Source organism: Cygnus olor, chromosome 1 (assembly GCF_009769625.2).
Source record: "Cygnus olor isolate bCygOlo1 chromosome 1, bCygOlo1.pri.v2, whole genome shotgun sequence".
In the NCBI taxonomy this organism is placed as follows: domain Eukaryota; kingdom Metazoa; phylum Chordata; class Aves; order Anseriformes; family Anatidae; genus Cygnus; species Cygnus olor.
In genome coordinates, this window is record NC_049169.1 from 99,068,422 (window position 1) to 99,079,816 (window position 11,395).

The following is an 11,395-nucleotide window of genomic DNA, read 5'->3' on the forward strand; positions in this document are numbered from 1 at the left end:
CAAGAAATTGCCTCTTCCTCCTCCTCAAAGAAGTTGTTTCCCCAGCTATGGGTTGGCAGCATGCATACAAACCCAGGAGATACATCCTCCCTCCCCTGGGGAAAACGGAACAAGCTCTCCTAAAATCAGAGCATTGCCAAGACTGTGCAAGCCAAATCCAGCATATCTGCTGAAATATATCCCTTGATGCTCCTCTTTCTTAAGTTTGGGACAGATACCCGTGAGCTTGCACCTCTGGCTCCTACAGATGCTGATAGTGCCCTCAAACCTTTCCTTGGAGAGACGGATGCTCTCCTGGATCCCACATCACCTAGTAATGCTGTCCCACACCACCTCCACAGAGAACATGCAGACCAGGTGAATGACATTCTAGTTCCTGTTCTCATCGGTGCCATGGGTTTTCCTTGAATTTCTCTCAGTTAAATTACAGATCTGCCTTGCTCCTACTTTGCAGGGAGGGCGTAATGAGACTACAGCCCACCTGGAGAAAACATGAGAGCTGCAAACACAACAGCAGTTCTCAGGAGTGTGACTGCGCTATATGCACACATCCAAGGCCAGAACCCAGCCAGATACATGAGGGGGAGGCAGGAGCTGCACTGAGGCTGCCAAGCCTCTCCAAAGCACGAACACAAAGACTGGAATGCGCCCCGACAAGCAGCTTTGGCTTCTTCGAGAAGGACAGCAGACTGTTGATCCCGCAGAATGAGGTACATCTTGACCCTCCTGTGAGGTAACTGCTCAGACTGACTTTCCCCTCAGAGCCTGAACCCACAGGTCTCAAGTCCTCAAAAGTGCAGGCATCAGTACAATTCCTGGAGCTTGCTCCTGTCCAGGCCTAAAACAACCTTGCATACACACCCCCAGGTGGAACATAAGGCACAATTTTATTTTCCCTCATCCCATTCCTCAGTTCACACCCATCACAATGTTATTTTCTGGCAACAAGGCTCTGTAGTGATCGTGGGGATCTTCGTGGCTTGTGTTCATCTGACAGCCACCAGGAAGGACCTGAGCTCCCAGGGGCTCACCTGGCAGCTCAGAGTGCCACTGTCCTGAGCAAACTCCTCTGTGAGCTGTCATTGGGTGGCCCCAAACACTCTGAGCTCTTTGTGACTTGTCCACAGCACGACCAGTGGGGACAGCCAGGGTGACCTTTGTGCCCATGGCCACAGCCTTGGTAGCCACCTGCAAGAGAAGAGGCACCATCAGCTTGACCAAGAGGGGGTCAGAAAATCCCAGCGTGTCAGGGGCTTTCAGCAAGTGCTTCAGCCCCAGGACTTGTCTAAGAAAGGGAGGTACATGCGTGTTTAAAACCAAAATGCCAGGGTTCCATAAGAAAGGGGAATGACCAAGAGGGACTCCCCCTTTCCAGTCACTGGGGATAGCTGAAGATTTCTGTCTCCTTGCCTGCTGAGTAATGCAAGACATAGGCCTGAAGAGCCTCTTGCCAGCTGCTGGTGGCTATTGCCAGAGCTGGATATAGAGCATGCTCCCCCAAAGAAAGGAAGAGTCTGGTTCTGTACTAAACACATGCAAGACACACAGTGAAACATGCAGGTCAAGGGCACAGAAGCTGGTTGGGATTGAACAAATGAGGGAGTTGAACTCTCACCCTAATTAAGGAGTGAGCACACAGCACTGGGCACTGTGTGGCACAGCCAGGAAGCTCCCAGCACGCCAGCGCTGGAACAGAACAGTACAGCCACAGTGGTGCTCAGCCTCACTGACAAGGGCTGACGGATGATCCTTGCCGAGAGCTACCCTGCCCCATCTCCTGCAGGGTTGGCTCAGGCCTCTGTACACGGGGTGTGCTTCAAAGACCCTCAATGTTTCTCACATGTTTCTCACATGTCTCACATGTCTCTCACTGCTGCAGTCCCATCCTACCAGAAGATATGTATACACAGGTTGTCACACGCCTGCCACCTGTGCAAGACAGGAGGTGAGCTGGAGTATCCATCCACTCACATCTATCTACCCTAGGGCGGACCAAAAGCAGCAAACCCTCCTGACGTCAGCAGCACAGGGAAAGCTGCGCACTCACCTGGCATGGTCCCCCCACAGGCGCAGCGAGCAGCTTTCTGCCCTCCACTCGAGCAAAATGTGCAGCAGTGAAACACACCTGGGTGCTTGCGGAACTTGTTTTTCACTGTCAGAGTGAATGGAGAGCCCTGTGGAGGACAAGCAAGCAGAGAGGCAGCTGCAGTGGATGCTATCAGATGTTGTGTCTGCATTTGCAGAAAACAGCTGGGTGATTCTGTCGGTCACAGATTAGTAAACTCAGTCTTAACTGCCAAGCGATAGCAGCAATCCTTTGAAAGATTTTAAGCAAATACTTAGAAAGGAGAAGCATGTAAAGAAGAACCAGTGAAAAAAAAAAAGAAATGTTACCTGTACATGCTGCCCCTTCACACAGACGCAGACGGCATATAAGCCTGGCTCCTCAGGGCTGTAGGAAACATGGTAGGTCCCATCACCGTTATCACACACTGTTGGTTTCACTGCACTACGAACAGACAAAGAGGAGTCCAAGAGGTCAGTGACTGGCAGAAAATTGCTCTACAGGTGAACCACTGTTTGGCCTAGATATGTGGTCAGCTCCTCATCCTCACCCATGTTCAGCAGCTGTGGGTCTCGAGTGAGCTTGACAGGATGCATGAGCAACGCTCGAGCACTGAGCAGCTTTCACATACACCTGCTACCAGGAGCTGCAATAACCATACAAAGGAAGTCACACAAAGCTAAGCTGTGCTGCAAGGATTTGTGGCAGCCCAGAGCGCTGAAAGAGCAGAAGATGACTGACAGCACACTTGCAAACCAGATGATCCCATCTGATAAGAGCCCTCAGAAATGGGGTAAACTCAAAGCTTCAGAGAGCAGTTTACCTCCAGAAGAGCCCTTGAGGAAGACGGGACGTAAGGCAGGTTTGATTCACTTCAACCACTACCCAACTGCACTGACCCCAACTTTTCTCTTCGACTCTCTGAGGAGTTCTAGGTCCTTGCTGGTGAATTTCCCCTTTCCAAAGTGAAGCTCGCTAGGTTTTAAAGGGACCCTGGTGGACAGAGTGACAGGGAAAAAGCATCAGCTAGTTACTTGGGAACCGATTGCCTATTTCACAGAAAGAGCCTTCCGCAGAAAATTAGCAAGCAGCTCTGCGAAGAGGAAAGTGTTCTTCCTAATCCTCACTAATTAGTCTCTCGTGCCCCGCGACATGAACATCTTTAATCTTCCAGATTTGTAGGTTGTATTCCCCATCCCCCACCATTTCACATCAATACAGCTGCCTACATCATTTCCTGCCATGAACTGTGTGGTGACACTTTGTGCTCTTCAGTAGCTGCTGTGCCTCTCCCCAAAGCCAGACAGCTTTCAGCAACGGATGTAGCAACTGCACAAGCACAGGACGAAGAAACTGAGTTAATGTGGCCACAGCGACCTCTACCCCACAAAGCAAAATCCACATAAACCTCATGTTTACACCTTCCTACATCATGAGCACACCTAACAAAGGAAGGTATGTTGGAACAATATTCTTGAACAACGGTTTTTTATTGACAGGCATCTGTGCACCCAGTACTGTTTCTGCATGGCTCACCAATACTTCCCCATAGCAAGGAATTTTAGCGTCCTATCCCTTTTTTCATCAGGTCATCACCCCCAAGACTGAATCCTGGAACAAGTTAGGCTGGTTTCTTGCTCTAGCTGCAATGTATGTACTATAAAACAGAAGTTTTTCTTAAGAACTGAACCCCAACTGGTTCTGTTATTTACATTAATGTCTCACTGCTTCAGAGGAGAAGCGTGGCATGGAAACAGTTACAAAACATTTTTCTGGTCAGTCATTTTCACTGTGGAAATGGGAGGTCAAGTGCAGTCTTTCCTGCTTTTGCTAGAAAACTTCCAAGCATGTTAAGGTGCTCAAAACTTGGAACTACAGGAGAAAGCATGATGAAGTCTCAACAATGACCTTTTTTTCTCCAGAACATTAATTTAAGCACTTCCATCAACTGCCAGAGGTTCCTGGGCTTAGTAGCCTGTCTGACTCAGGGTGGTCATTCTGGTGTTGTTCTACACTCGTTAGGTTTTAACAAAACAGGAGCCCTAGGTGTCTGGTGGGGTGGAGGGGGGGAAGCAGCTGTTGCTCACTCTGACAATGTGCAATACCCACTGTGAACTGAATCCTTTCAGTCCCAAACTGCTGAAAGATTCGATACAAGTGTCAGCCAACACTGTCAAACTCCACACGGCAGTAAATGATTGCTAGGAAGCACTGCTTTACTGGTGGGAAGAACCATCGTGCCTTTTCCCTCTACAGATCGTGACCCAGATGCTGAAGCATTTCCTCCCACCTGCCCAAACAGGGAGGGAGCCAGGGTAAGGGAGACAGAAAAGCAAAGCCAGTGTCTGGGGAGTTTTTTGCTGAAATACCCACCAGTCCTTCTTGTCCTTGTGGGTGATGGTGACCCTCACGGCCTCTCCTCCTCTCCCCATCTGCTCTCCCGTGGTGTCATTGCAGAGCAGGGTAAAGCCAGTCAGCTCATTCTGACGGGCGATGCAGAGATCTGTAAGGCAGAGAAACAGGACAAGAAAGGATTCAGAAGAGCCACAATTGCCATCTCCTACCCACTTGGTAGCATTTCACTCATATCTGAGCACAGCCAGGACTCTGCTGCTGGCTGTACAGCTCCCTCCACCCACAGGAAAAAGTAAAAGCACCACTGGGGACCAGGAGAGTGCAGAGAGCTGTAGGTACTGGGAGGTGCTGGGCAGGCTTACCCTGGAGGTCTGCGTGGACCAGGGTGGTCATGGCCCAACTGGAGACTTCCCACCTCAAGGTGTACTGCGCAACCTGGAGGGAGTAGGAAGAGCCCCACCGTGCAGCGTGGAGCCCTGGAAACCTCACTGCTTACACTTTGACATGTAAAGGACCGAAGGAGCCCTGGGCCTGTCTTACCTGCCCTTCGCAGGCCAGAGGTGGCTGTGCTCTGAGGGCTGGTCTGACCATCACCTATTTGCTTGCCTGGACATTATCTATTTGCTGGCCTTACTCCAAGTCCTTAGTAAGCACACCTCTGCGAAACCATCTATGTCGCAGGCAATCTCCGAAGCTGTAAGGGGAATCAATGTGTTTGCTCAGCCACAGAGAGGATTTGCCAAGACCCATACTGCAAAACAGCTGGGGGCCCTGGCAGAGCATAACGTCCTGCCACTGCAGGCAGCGTTCCCATCCCCTGAGTAAGCCGTGGTCCTTGGCCTAGGGGTTTCCTCACGCCTCGCCCGACGCAGAGGTCAGTGATGCTGCAGAGAGCGGCTGCAGCGTGCTCTGTTACATCTGGCCGGGAATGGCTCTCGGGCTCCCTGCTCAGCACAGCTCCTGTGGGATCCCATCCCCAGCAACTGCAACCTCTAGCAGTGCTCCAGCCTGCTGCATCCCTCTGCCCCCCTGGCCTGCAGGGAGCCACCAGTGCCTTAAGCTGCATGCTGCATGGGTACAGGGGATGGAGAGGTGACTTTAGGGAGCACTAAGTGGTACGGCACCCCATTACCTTCCCCATGCAGGGTACATTTGCCTGGATCAACCACTTTATTGAGAATGGTCCCAAAAACCTCGTAGCCACAACACTGCCCTGCCCTCTCCTGAGGAGAGAACTGGATGTTGTCGTCCACGCTGGGGCGGGTGCTGTAAGCAACGCTGTTCAGCTTTGCCAGCCGGCTCGCCACCACCCCTTTGGTGATGAGGATCTCCAGGTCCGAGCCGCTTGTCAGCAAGCGCTCCGTGAACTCCATGCCTGTCCTCATGTCCAGCAGCAGCTGCTGCAGCTGGGCCTTCTGCAACTGCAGCAGGTTTTCCTTCTGCACCTTCAAGTCCTCCAGCTGCTTCAGCAGCCAGTCCCGGTGCTCTTCAATTGCTTTCACATACCCGCTGGCAAACAGACAGATCTCTGTGGCCACGGCCTCTGCACGAACGCGGATGGCGCTGCCCATGCCATCAATCTGGCTCAGCACGTCTTCTAGGGTGCTCACACGCTGCTGGGTGCTCTCCAGCAGCATCCGCAGGGAGTCCCCATGCCTGTGGACAACGTTGCTGGCCAAGTCATAGGGGTGCTGCCGGTGCCTGTCTACGACACAGTCCCGGCACACGGGCTGGTCACACTGCTCGCAGAACAGCCGTAGCTCCTCCGATGGATGGGACGGGCAGAAGAGAGGCCTCCCAGCCTGGCTGCAATCCTTGCTGCTCTCCAGCTCTGTCACAGCATGAGAAGCAGTCTTCTTCTGTCTCCTAGAAGGGAGCAACCACAAATTTATGCACATTGGACATGCACGGCAAGCACCCAAGACCCCTCGTGAACGCCAGTCTGTACAGACTGTGCGCTGCTCCCTGCTGTATCCCCTGAAATTCACTCTGCACGAAGGACCTGTGGTCTCCTGAGGACAAGGCTCCACACAAAAGAGGACAGCACTTGCAAACATCTCATTAGAGGCTGCTCCCAGGCTCCCTGTATGCTGTCAGCACAATTTTCAGACACGAGAACCATGCACCCCACCATTGCCACACACAGACCAGGGAGCAGGCTGTCAAGCTGCTCCTGACAGCAGCTCCTACATGGAGCCCGACAGAAGTGGGGTAGCTGCAATTACCCCCAGAGCCCGCTGTGACAGACAGCAGGAGGGTGGTGTGCACAGTGAAGCGAAGGCTGGTGGAAGGTCTTGAAACAGAATTGCTCACCCACAGTCACTTCTGCAGAAGGAACAGGCAGTGTCAGGCTCCTTAGCTGTTAGCCCAATGATTTCCACCAGTTTTAAATCTGCTGAGGCAAATGAGCTCTAATAACCCTTAGGGGAAAATATAGTTCAGGGGACAGACGGACAACAGTCTGTGGTAAAACATTGATTATTATGAAAGTCAAACCCCATTTCCTTTAGCTGCCAGGTTAGACCCCACTCAGAGGAGACCAAGGATTGGATACAAAAAGCCTGTTTCACCCAGCCATCCACTGTGTGACAGAGCTGCAGGGGAGTATTTTCATTTTGTGCTATTTTGGATGCTGTCAGCTAGTTACCAACCAGAATGTAAAAGCTGTCCCTCCTTCCTTGTCTCCTGCACTAATGACTACATGTGCAAAAGCTGACTTTTGGCAGTTGCAGAGGGAGCTCTGAGCCATAGGCAGAGAAATACTCTGAGGACCGAGCTCTAGAGTTGTTCTGGAAACACAAAGCAAACTAATCACAGAGCAGGATGTGGTCTGTTTTGCTTTTGCTTCCCAGTAATTTCCCTTGGGTCCAGCACGTTTTCAATGCCTTCTACCATTGTTTGCTTAACGTCCTTCACATTTACACTTCCCTGACTTCAACCTAAGACATCTCTCACTTATTCCAAAAGACACAACAGTGGCACTCAGATACTTAGAAATCTTCCCTGCACACCAAGAAATCATTTCAAAATTGTTTTTCTTGGCCCCTGTTCTGTTACACCATGAGGAAAAGGCAGGTGCAAGCCTGCAGATGTTAATAGGGTGAAGAAATGATACCAGTTAATATGGCAGGAAGTGCACCATTGGGACAAATTTTCTGCTGCTTTATACCTCGTACAGCTATTTCTGTCAATGCAGCAGCAGGCTGCTAATCAAGGTCTCAGTTTATCACTCTTCAGCAGCTTGCAGGGGCTGTAAGGCATTAGCTAATCGGAATGGTATGCTGAAAATTACAGCCCCATAGAAAGGTAAGTAAGAGTCTAAGCCATTTCACCACAGGCACCAATATCGGCAGGGGGAAGGGCAGTGAGGAATACGCCTCAGTTCCTTCTGGGAAAATAATTTGCTATTAAATGGAAAGGAGCAGTGAATGAAGAGGGAAAAGGCTGAGCTGATTAATCCAGGCTAAGAGACACCCTGGCTGGTGTCAGTGGGTGTTTTCCTGATCTGGCCTGTGACCTCCTTGCTTCAGAAGGCCATTCAGACTTTCTGACACTTTTCTTCCAAGGCACTGTCTTTCCTCTGCCCTGCTCACAGACCACTGCAGCCTCCTCCTCTCCAGCTCCTAGCCCTACTGCAGTCACCTCTTCTTCCTGCCCTGCTGACAAGACCCTCGCTGAGGTAAAATTCTTCTGCAGGCATTTCTTCAGCTTTCTGGAGGTGAAGAGCGGCAGGCCACCAACAACCCCACCACAGCTTAACTTCCCATCCTTCTCCCGGAGAAGCTTCTCCTTCTCCAAAGCATCCCATCCCAACACGCAAAGCTCTCATCCTACCAGCACCCACTCACATGGGAGCGGCCAACCCCAGTGCCCAGCGCCGCTAAATCAGAAAGCGACCAGGGAGGAGGGCAGCCTCATCTGGGGCCCGCCGGTGCCCGTGCGGGCACGGACCGAGGGGAGGAAGGCGCCCTGCCCGCCGCCCTGCCGCCCGCTCACCTGTGGGCCTGGCGGCAGAAGGGGCAGAGGGCGGCCCCGCACGTCTGGCAGCGCCCCACGGCCGCCCCCTCGGCGCACAGGTCGCAGCCCAGCCGGCCGCGGCCCAGCGCCACGTAGTCGGGGGGGAGCTGCCCGACGCCGCCCGGCGGCAGCGACACCTCGGCGTCGCACAGCGGGCACAGCACGGTGATGGTGGTGGCGGTGGCGGTGGCGGCGGTGGCGGTGCCCGCCCGTGCCGGCTCCCCCAGCGTCCCGAGCCGCCGCAGACAGGGCGCGCACAGCGAGTGCAGGCACGGCAGCAGCCGCGGCGCCGTGCAGGGCTCCGCGCAGGCCGGGCAGCGCCAGACGGACGACATCCCTCCGCCCCGCTCCGCCGGGCATCCCGCTAACGGCCGCTAACGGCACCTAACGGCCGCTAACGGCCCGCCCCGGCTCCCCTCACGGCCCGCCCCGGCTCCCCTCACGGCCACCCGCCGCCCTGCCCCCGGCGCCGGGCTCTCGCGCCCGCCCCCAGCCGTTGCTACGGGCGACGGCGGTTGGGGGCGGTTGGCCCGGGCCAACAGCAAAAGGCGGTCACTTTATTTATTTATTTATTTACTTATTTATTTATTTAGAGGTTGTCCGTTGACCTTTCTTTGTGATAAAGCAAGCGGGTTCGACGCGTGCTCGCCACAGGGGCGTTTTCTCAGGACTTCCCAGACTCACCCGTTTTCATCTTCTCTCGTAACAGCACGGTCTCCGGAACAAAACGCCGTGTTCTCACACAGATCTCACCCAAACTGCAAAATCTACCGTGTGATCACTTCCCCCTCTGTCCTGCTCCTCTTTGGTGAGGTGCTAGAGAGCCGGTTTTGCTGCTTGGACACATACTGTCCTTTCTGAGCCAGCGGTCTGGCAGCAGCCCCTCTCCCCACCAACAGGCAGATGTTTCCAGTTCTTCCATTTCCATACTTCGAGGTTTAACACCTGAGCGAGACTGCCCCACAGAGCTGCTGCAGGCCACCTTGGACCAGCTTTCGCAGTCGGTCTTCACAACAGAGCCTTTGCCCATCTGCGAGATGTGTTCAGTCAGGTGTTGGGTTTTCCTCCTGAATGTTCACAAAACCAGTGAATGGCCCAGAACAGACACCTGTGCAACCTGAACAGAAATAGCGTCACCCAGCCCAGGTTCCTGGGATGCCCTTGGAGATCATCTGATAACTGTGTTGACTCATTTCACCTGGGAGTTAAGACTATTGTAGAAGGTTGGCTTTGAAATTAGATAACATTAAAGATGCTTAGACTTAGATGGTATCTACAGAATTACTTTTATCCGTCTAACTTGTAAGCTCCTCAAAGAATGAAGTCAGATTTGTTTAAAGCAGAAAAGGTCTTTTCTATAAAACCGTGTTGACTAACAGCGATGATACTAGTAATACTGGCATTCAGCCCTTCATGACTGGACTTTACACCAGCTTTCCCATTAGTTAGCCTAGGAATCACAGAACCATTATGGTTGGAAAAGACCTCCAAGATCATCTGGTCCAACCACCCCCCTACCACCAATATCACCCAATAAACCATGTCCCTATCTGTCCCATCCTGCTGGCCCTTTTGAATAGGATGTGGCCCTCACTATCTACAAGGAAATTGTTGGCAACCTGCTACAGCACTTGGATGTACGCAAGTCGATGGGGCCAGATGGGATCCACCCGAGGGTACTGAGAGAACTGGTGGAGGAGCTGGCCAAGCCGCTTTCCATCATTTATCGGCAGTCCTGGCTATCAGGGGAGGTCCCAGTCGACTGGCGGCTAGCAAATGTGACGCCCATCTACAAGAAGGGTCGGAGGGTAGACCCGGGGAACTATAGGCCTGTTAGTTTGACGTCAGTGCCAGGGAAGCTCATGGAGCAGATTGTCTTGAGTGTCATCACGCGGCACTTACAGGGCAACCAAGTGATCAGGCCCAGTCAGCATGGGTTTATGAAGGGCAGGTCCTGCTTGACGAACCTGATCTCCTTCTAGGACAAAGTGACATGCTTAGTGGATGAGGGAAAGGCTGTGGATGTGGTCTACCTTGACTTCAGTAAGGCTTTTGACACCGTTTCCCACAACATTCTCCTCAAAAAACTGGCTGCTCGTGGCTTGGACTGGCGTACGCTTCGTTGGGTTAAAAACTGGCTGGATAGTCGGGCCCAAAGAGTTGTGGCAAATGGAGTCAAATCCAGTTGGAGGCCGGTCACTAGTGGAGTCCCCCAGGACTCAGTACTGGGGCCAGTTCTCTTTAATATCTTTATCGATGATCTGGATGAGGGGATTGAGTGCACACTCAGTAAGTTTGCAGACGATACCGAGTTAGGTGCGTGTGTCGATCTGCTCGAGGGTAAGAAGGCTCTGCAGGAGGATCTGGATAGGCTGGAGCGATGGGCTGAGGTCAACTGTATGAGGTTCAACAAGGCCAAGTGCCAGGTCTTGCACCTGGGGCGCAACAACCCCAAGCAGAGCTACAGGCTGGGAGACAAGTGGAGTGGTTGGAAAGCTGCCTGGCAGAGAAGGACCTGGGAATACTGGTTGATAGTCGGCTGAATATGAGCCAGCAGTGTGCTCAGGTGGCCAAGAAGGCCAACAGCATCCTGGCTTGTATAAGAAGCCGTGTGGCCAGCAGGTCTAGGGAAGTGATTGTCCTCCTGTACTCGGCTCTAGTGAGGCCGCACCTTGAGTACTGTGTTCAGTTTTGGGCCCCTCGCTACAAGAAGGACATCGAGGTGCTCGAGAGAGTCCAGAGAAGGGCAACGAGGCTGGTGAGGGGTCTGGAGAACAAGTCTTACGAGGAGCGGCTGAGGGAGCTGGGATTGTTCAGCCTGGAGAAGAGGAGGCTCAGGGGCGACCTTATCGCTCTCTACAGGTACCTTAAAGGAGGCTGTAGCGAGGTAGGGGTTGGTCTATTCTCCCACGTGCCAGGACAAGGGGGAATGGGCTAAAGTTGTGCCAGGGGAGGTTT

General features: G+C 52.9%; 1 protein-coding gene and 1 long non-coding RNA gene across 5 annotated transcripts; one reads left to right on the forward strand and one right to left on the reverse strand.

The window, feature by feature from the left end:
- Positions 1-868: 868 nt before the first annotated feature.
- TRIM45 (tripartite motif containing 45) lies at positions 869-8,901 on the reverse strand. 4 transcript variants are annotated; one of them, XM_040572192.1, is made up of 6 exons: positions 8,417-8,886; positions 5,553-6,286; positions 4,439-4,568; positions 2,395-2,509; positions 2,048-2,174; positions 869-1,188 (listed from the first exon to the last, which is right to left on the reverse strand). In XM_040572192.1, the coding sequence occupies exons 1-6, from the start codon at positions 8,770-8,772 to the stop codon at positions 1,040-1,042; spliced, it is 1,611 nt and encodes a 536-aa protein (XP_040428126.1). In that variant the 5' UTR covers positions 8,773-8,886; the 3' UTR covers positions 869-1,039. The 4 variants fall into 4 exon arrangements, 2 of the variants coding, with proteins under 2 accessions (XP_040428126.1, XP_040428120.1); XR_005823948.1 differs by lacking the exons at positions 869-1,188; positions 2,048-2,174 and adding exons at positions 2,616-2,711; positions 2,889-3,058 and having other exon boundaries at positions 2,394-2,509; positions 8,417-8,850; XM_040572186.1 differs by lacking the exon at positions 2,048-2,174 and having other exon boundaries at positions 8,417-8,901.
- Positions 6,282-9,699, forward strand: LOC121077209. The gene is made up of 2 exons (XR_005823954.1): positions 6,282-8,099; positions 9,147-9,699. It is a non-coding gene; the product is annotated as an uncharacterized LOC121077209 (long non-coding RNA).
- The last annotated feature ends 1,696 nt before the right edge of the window (positions 9,700-11,395 follow it).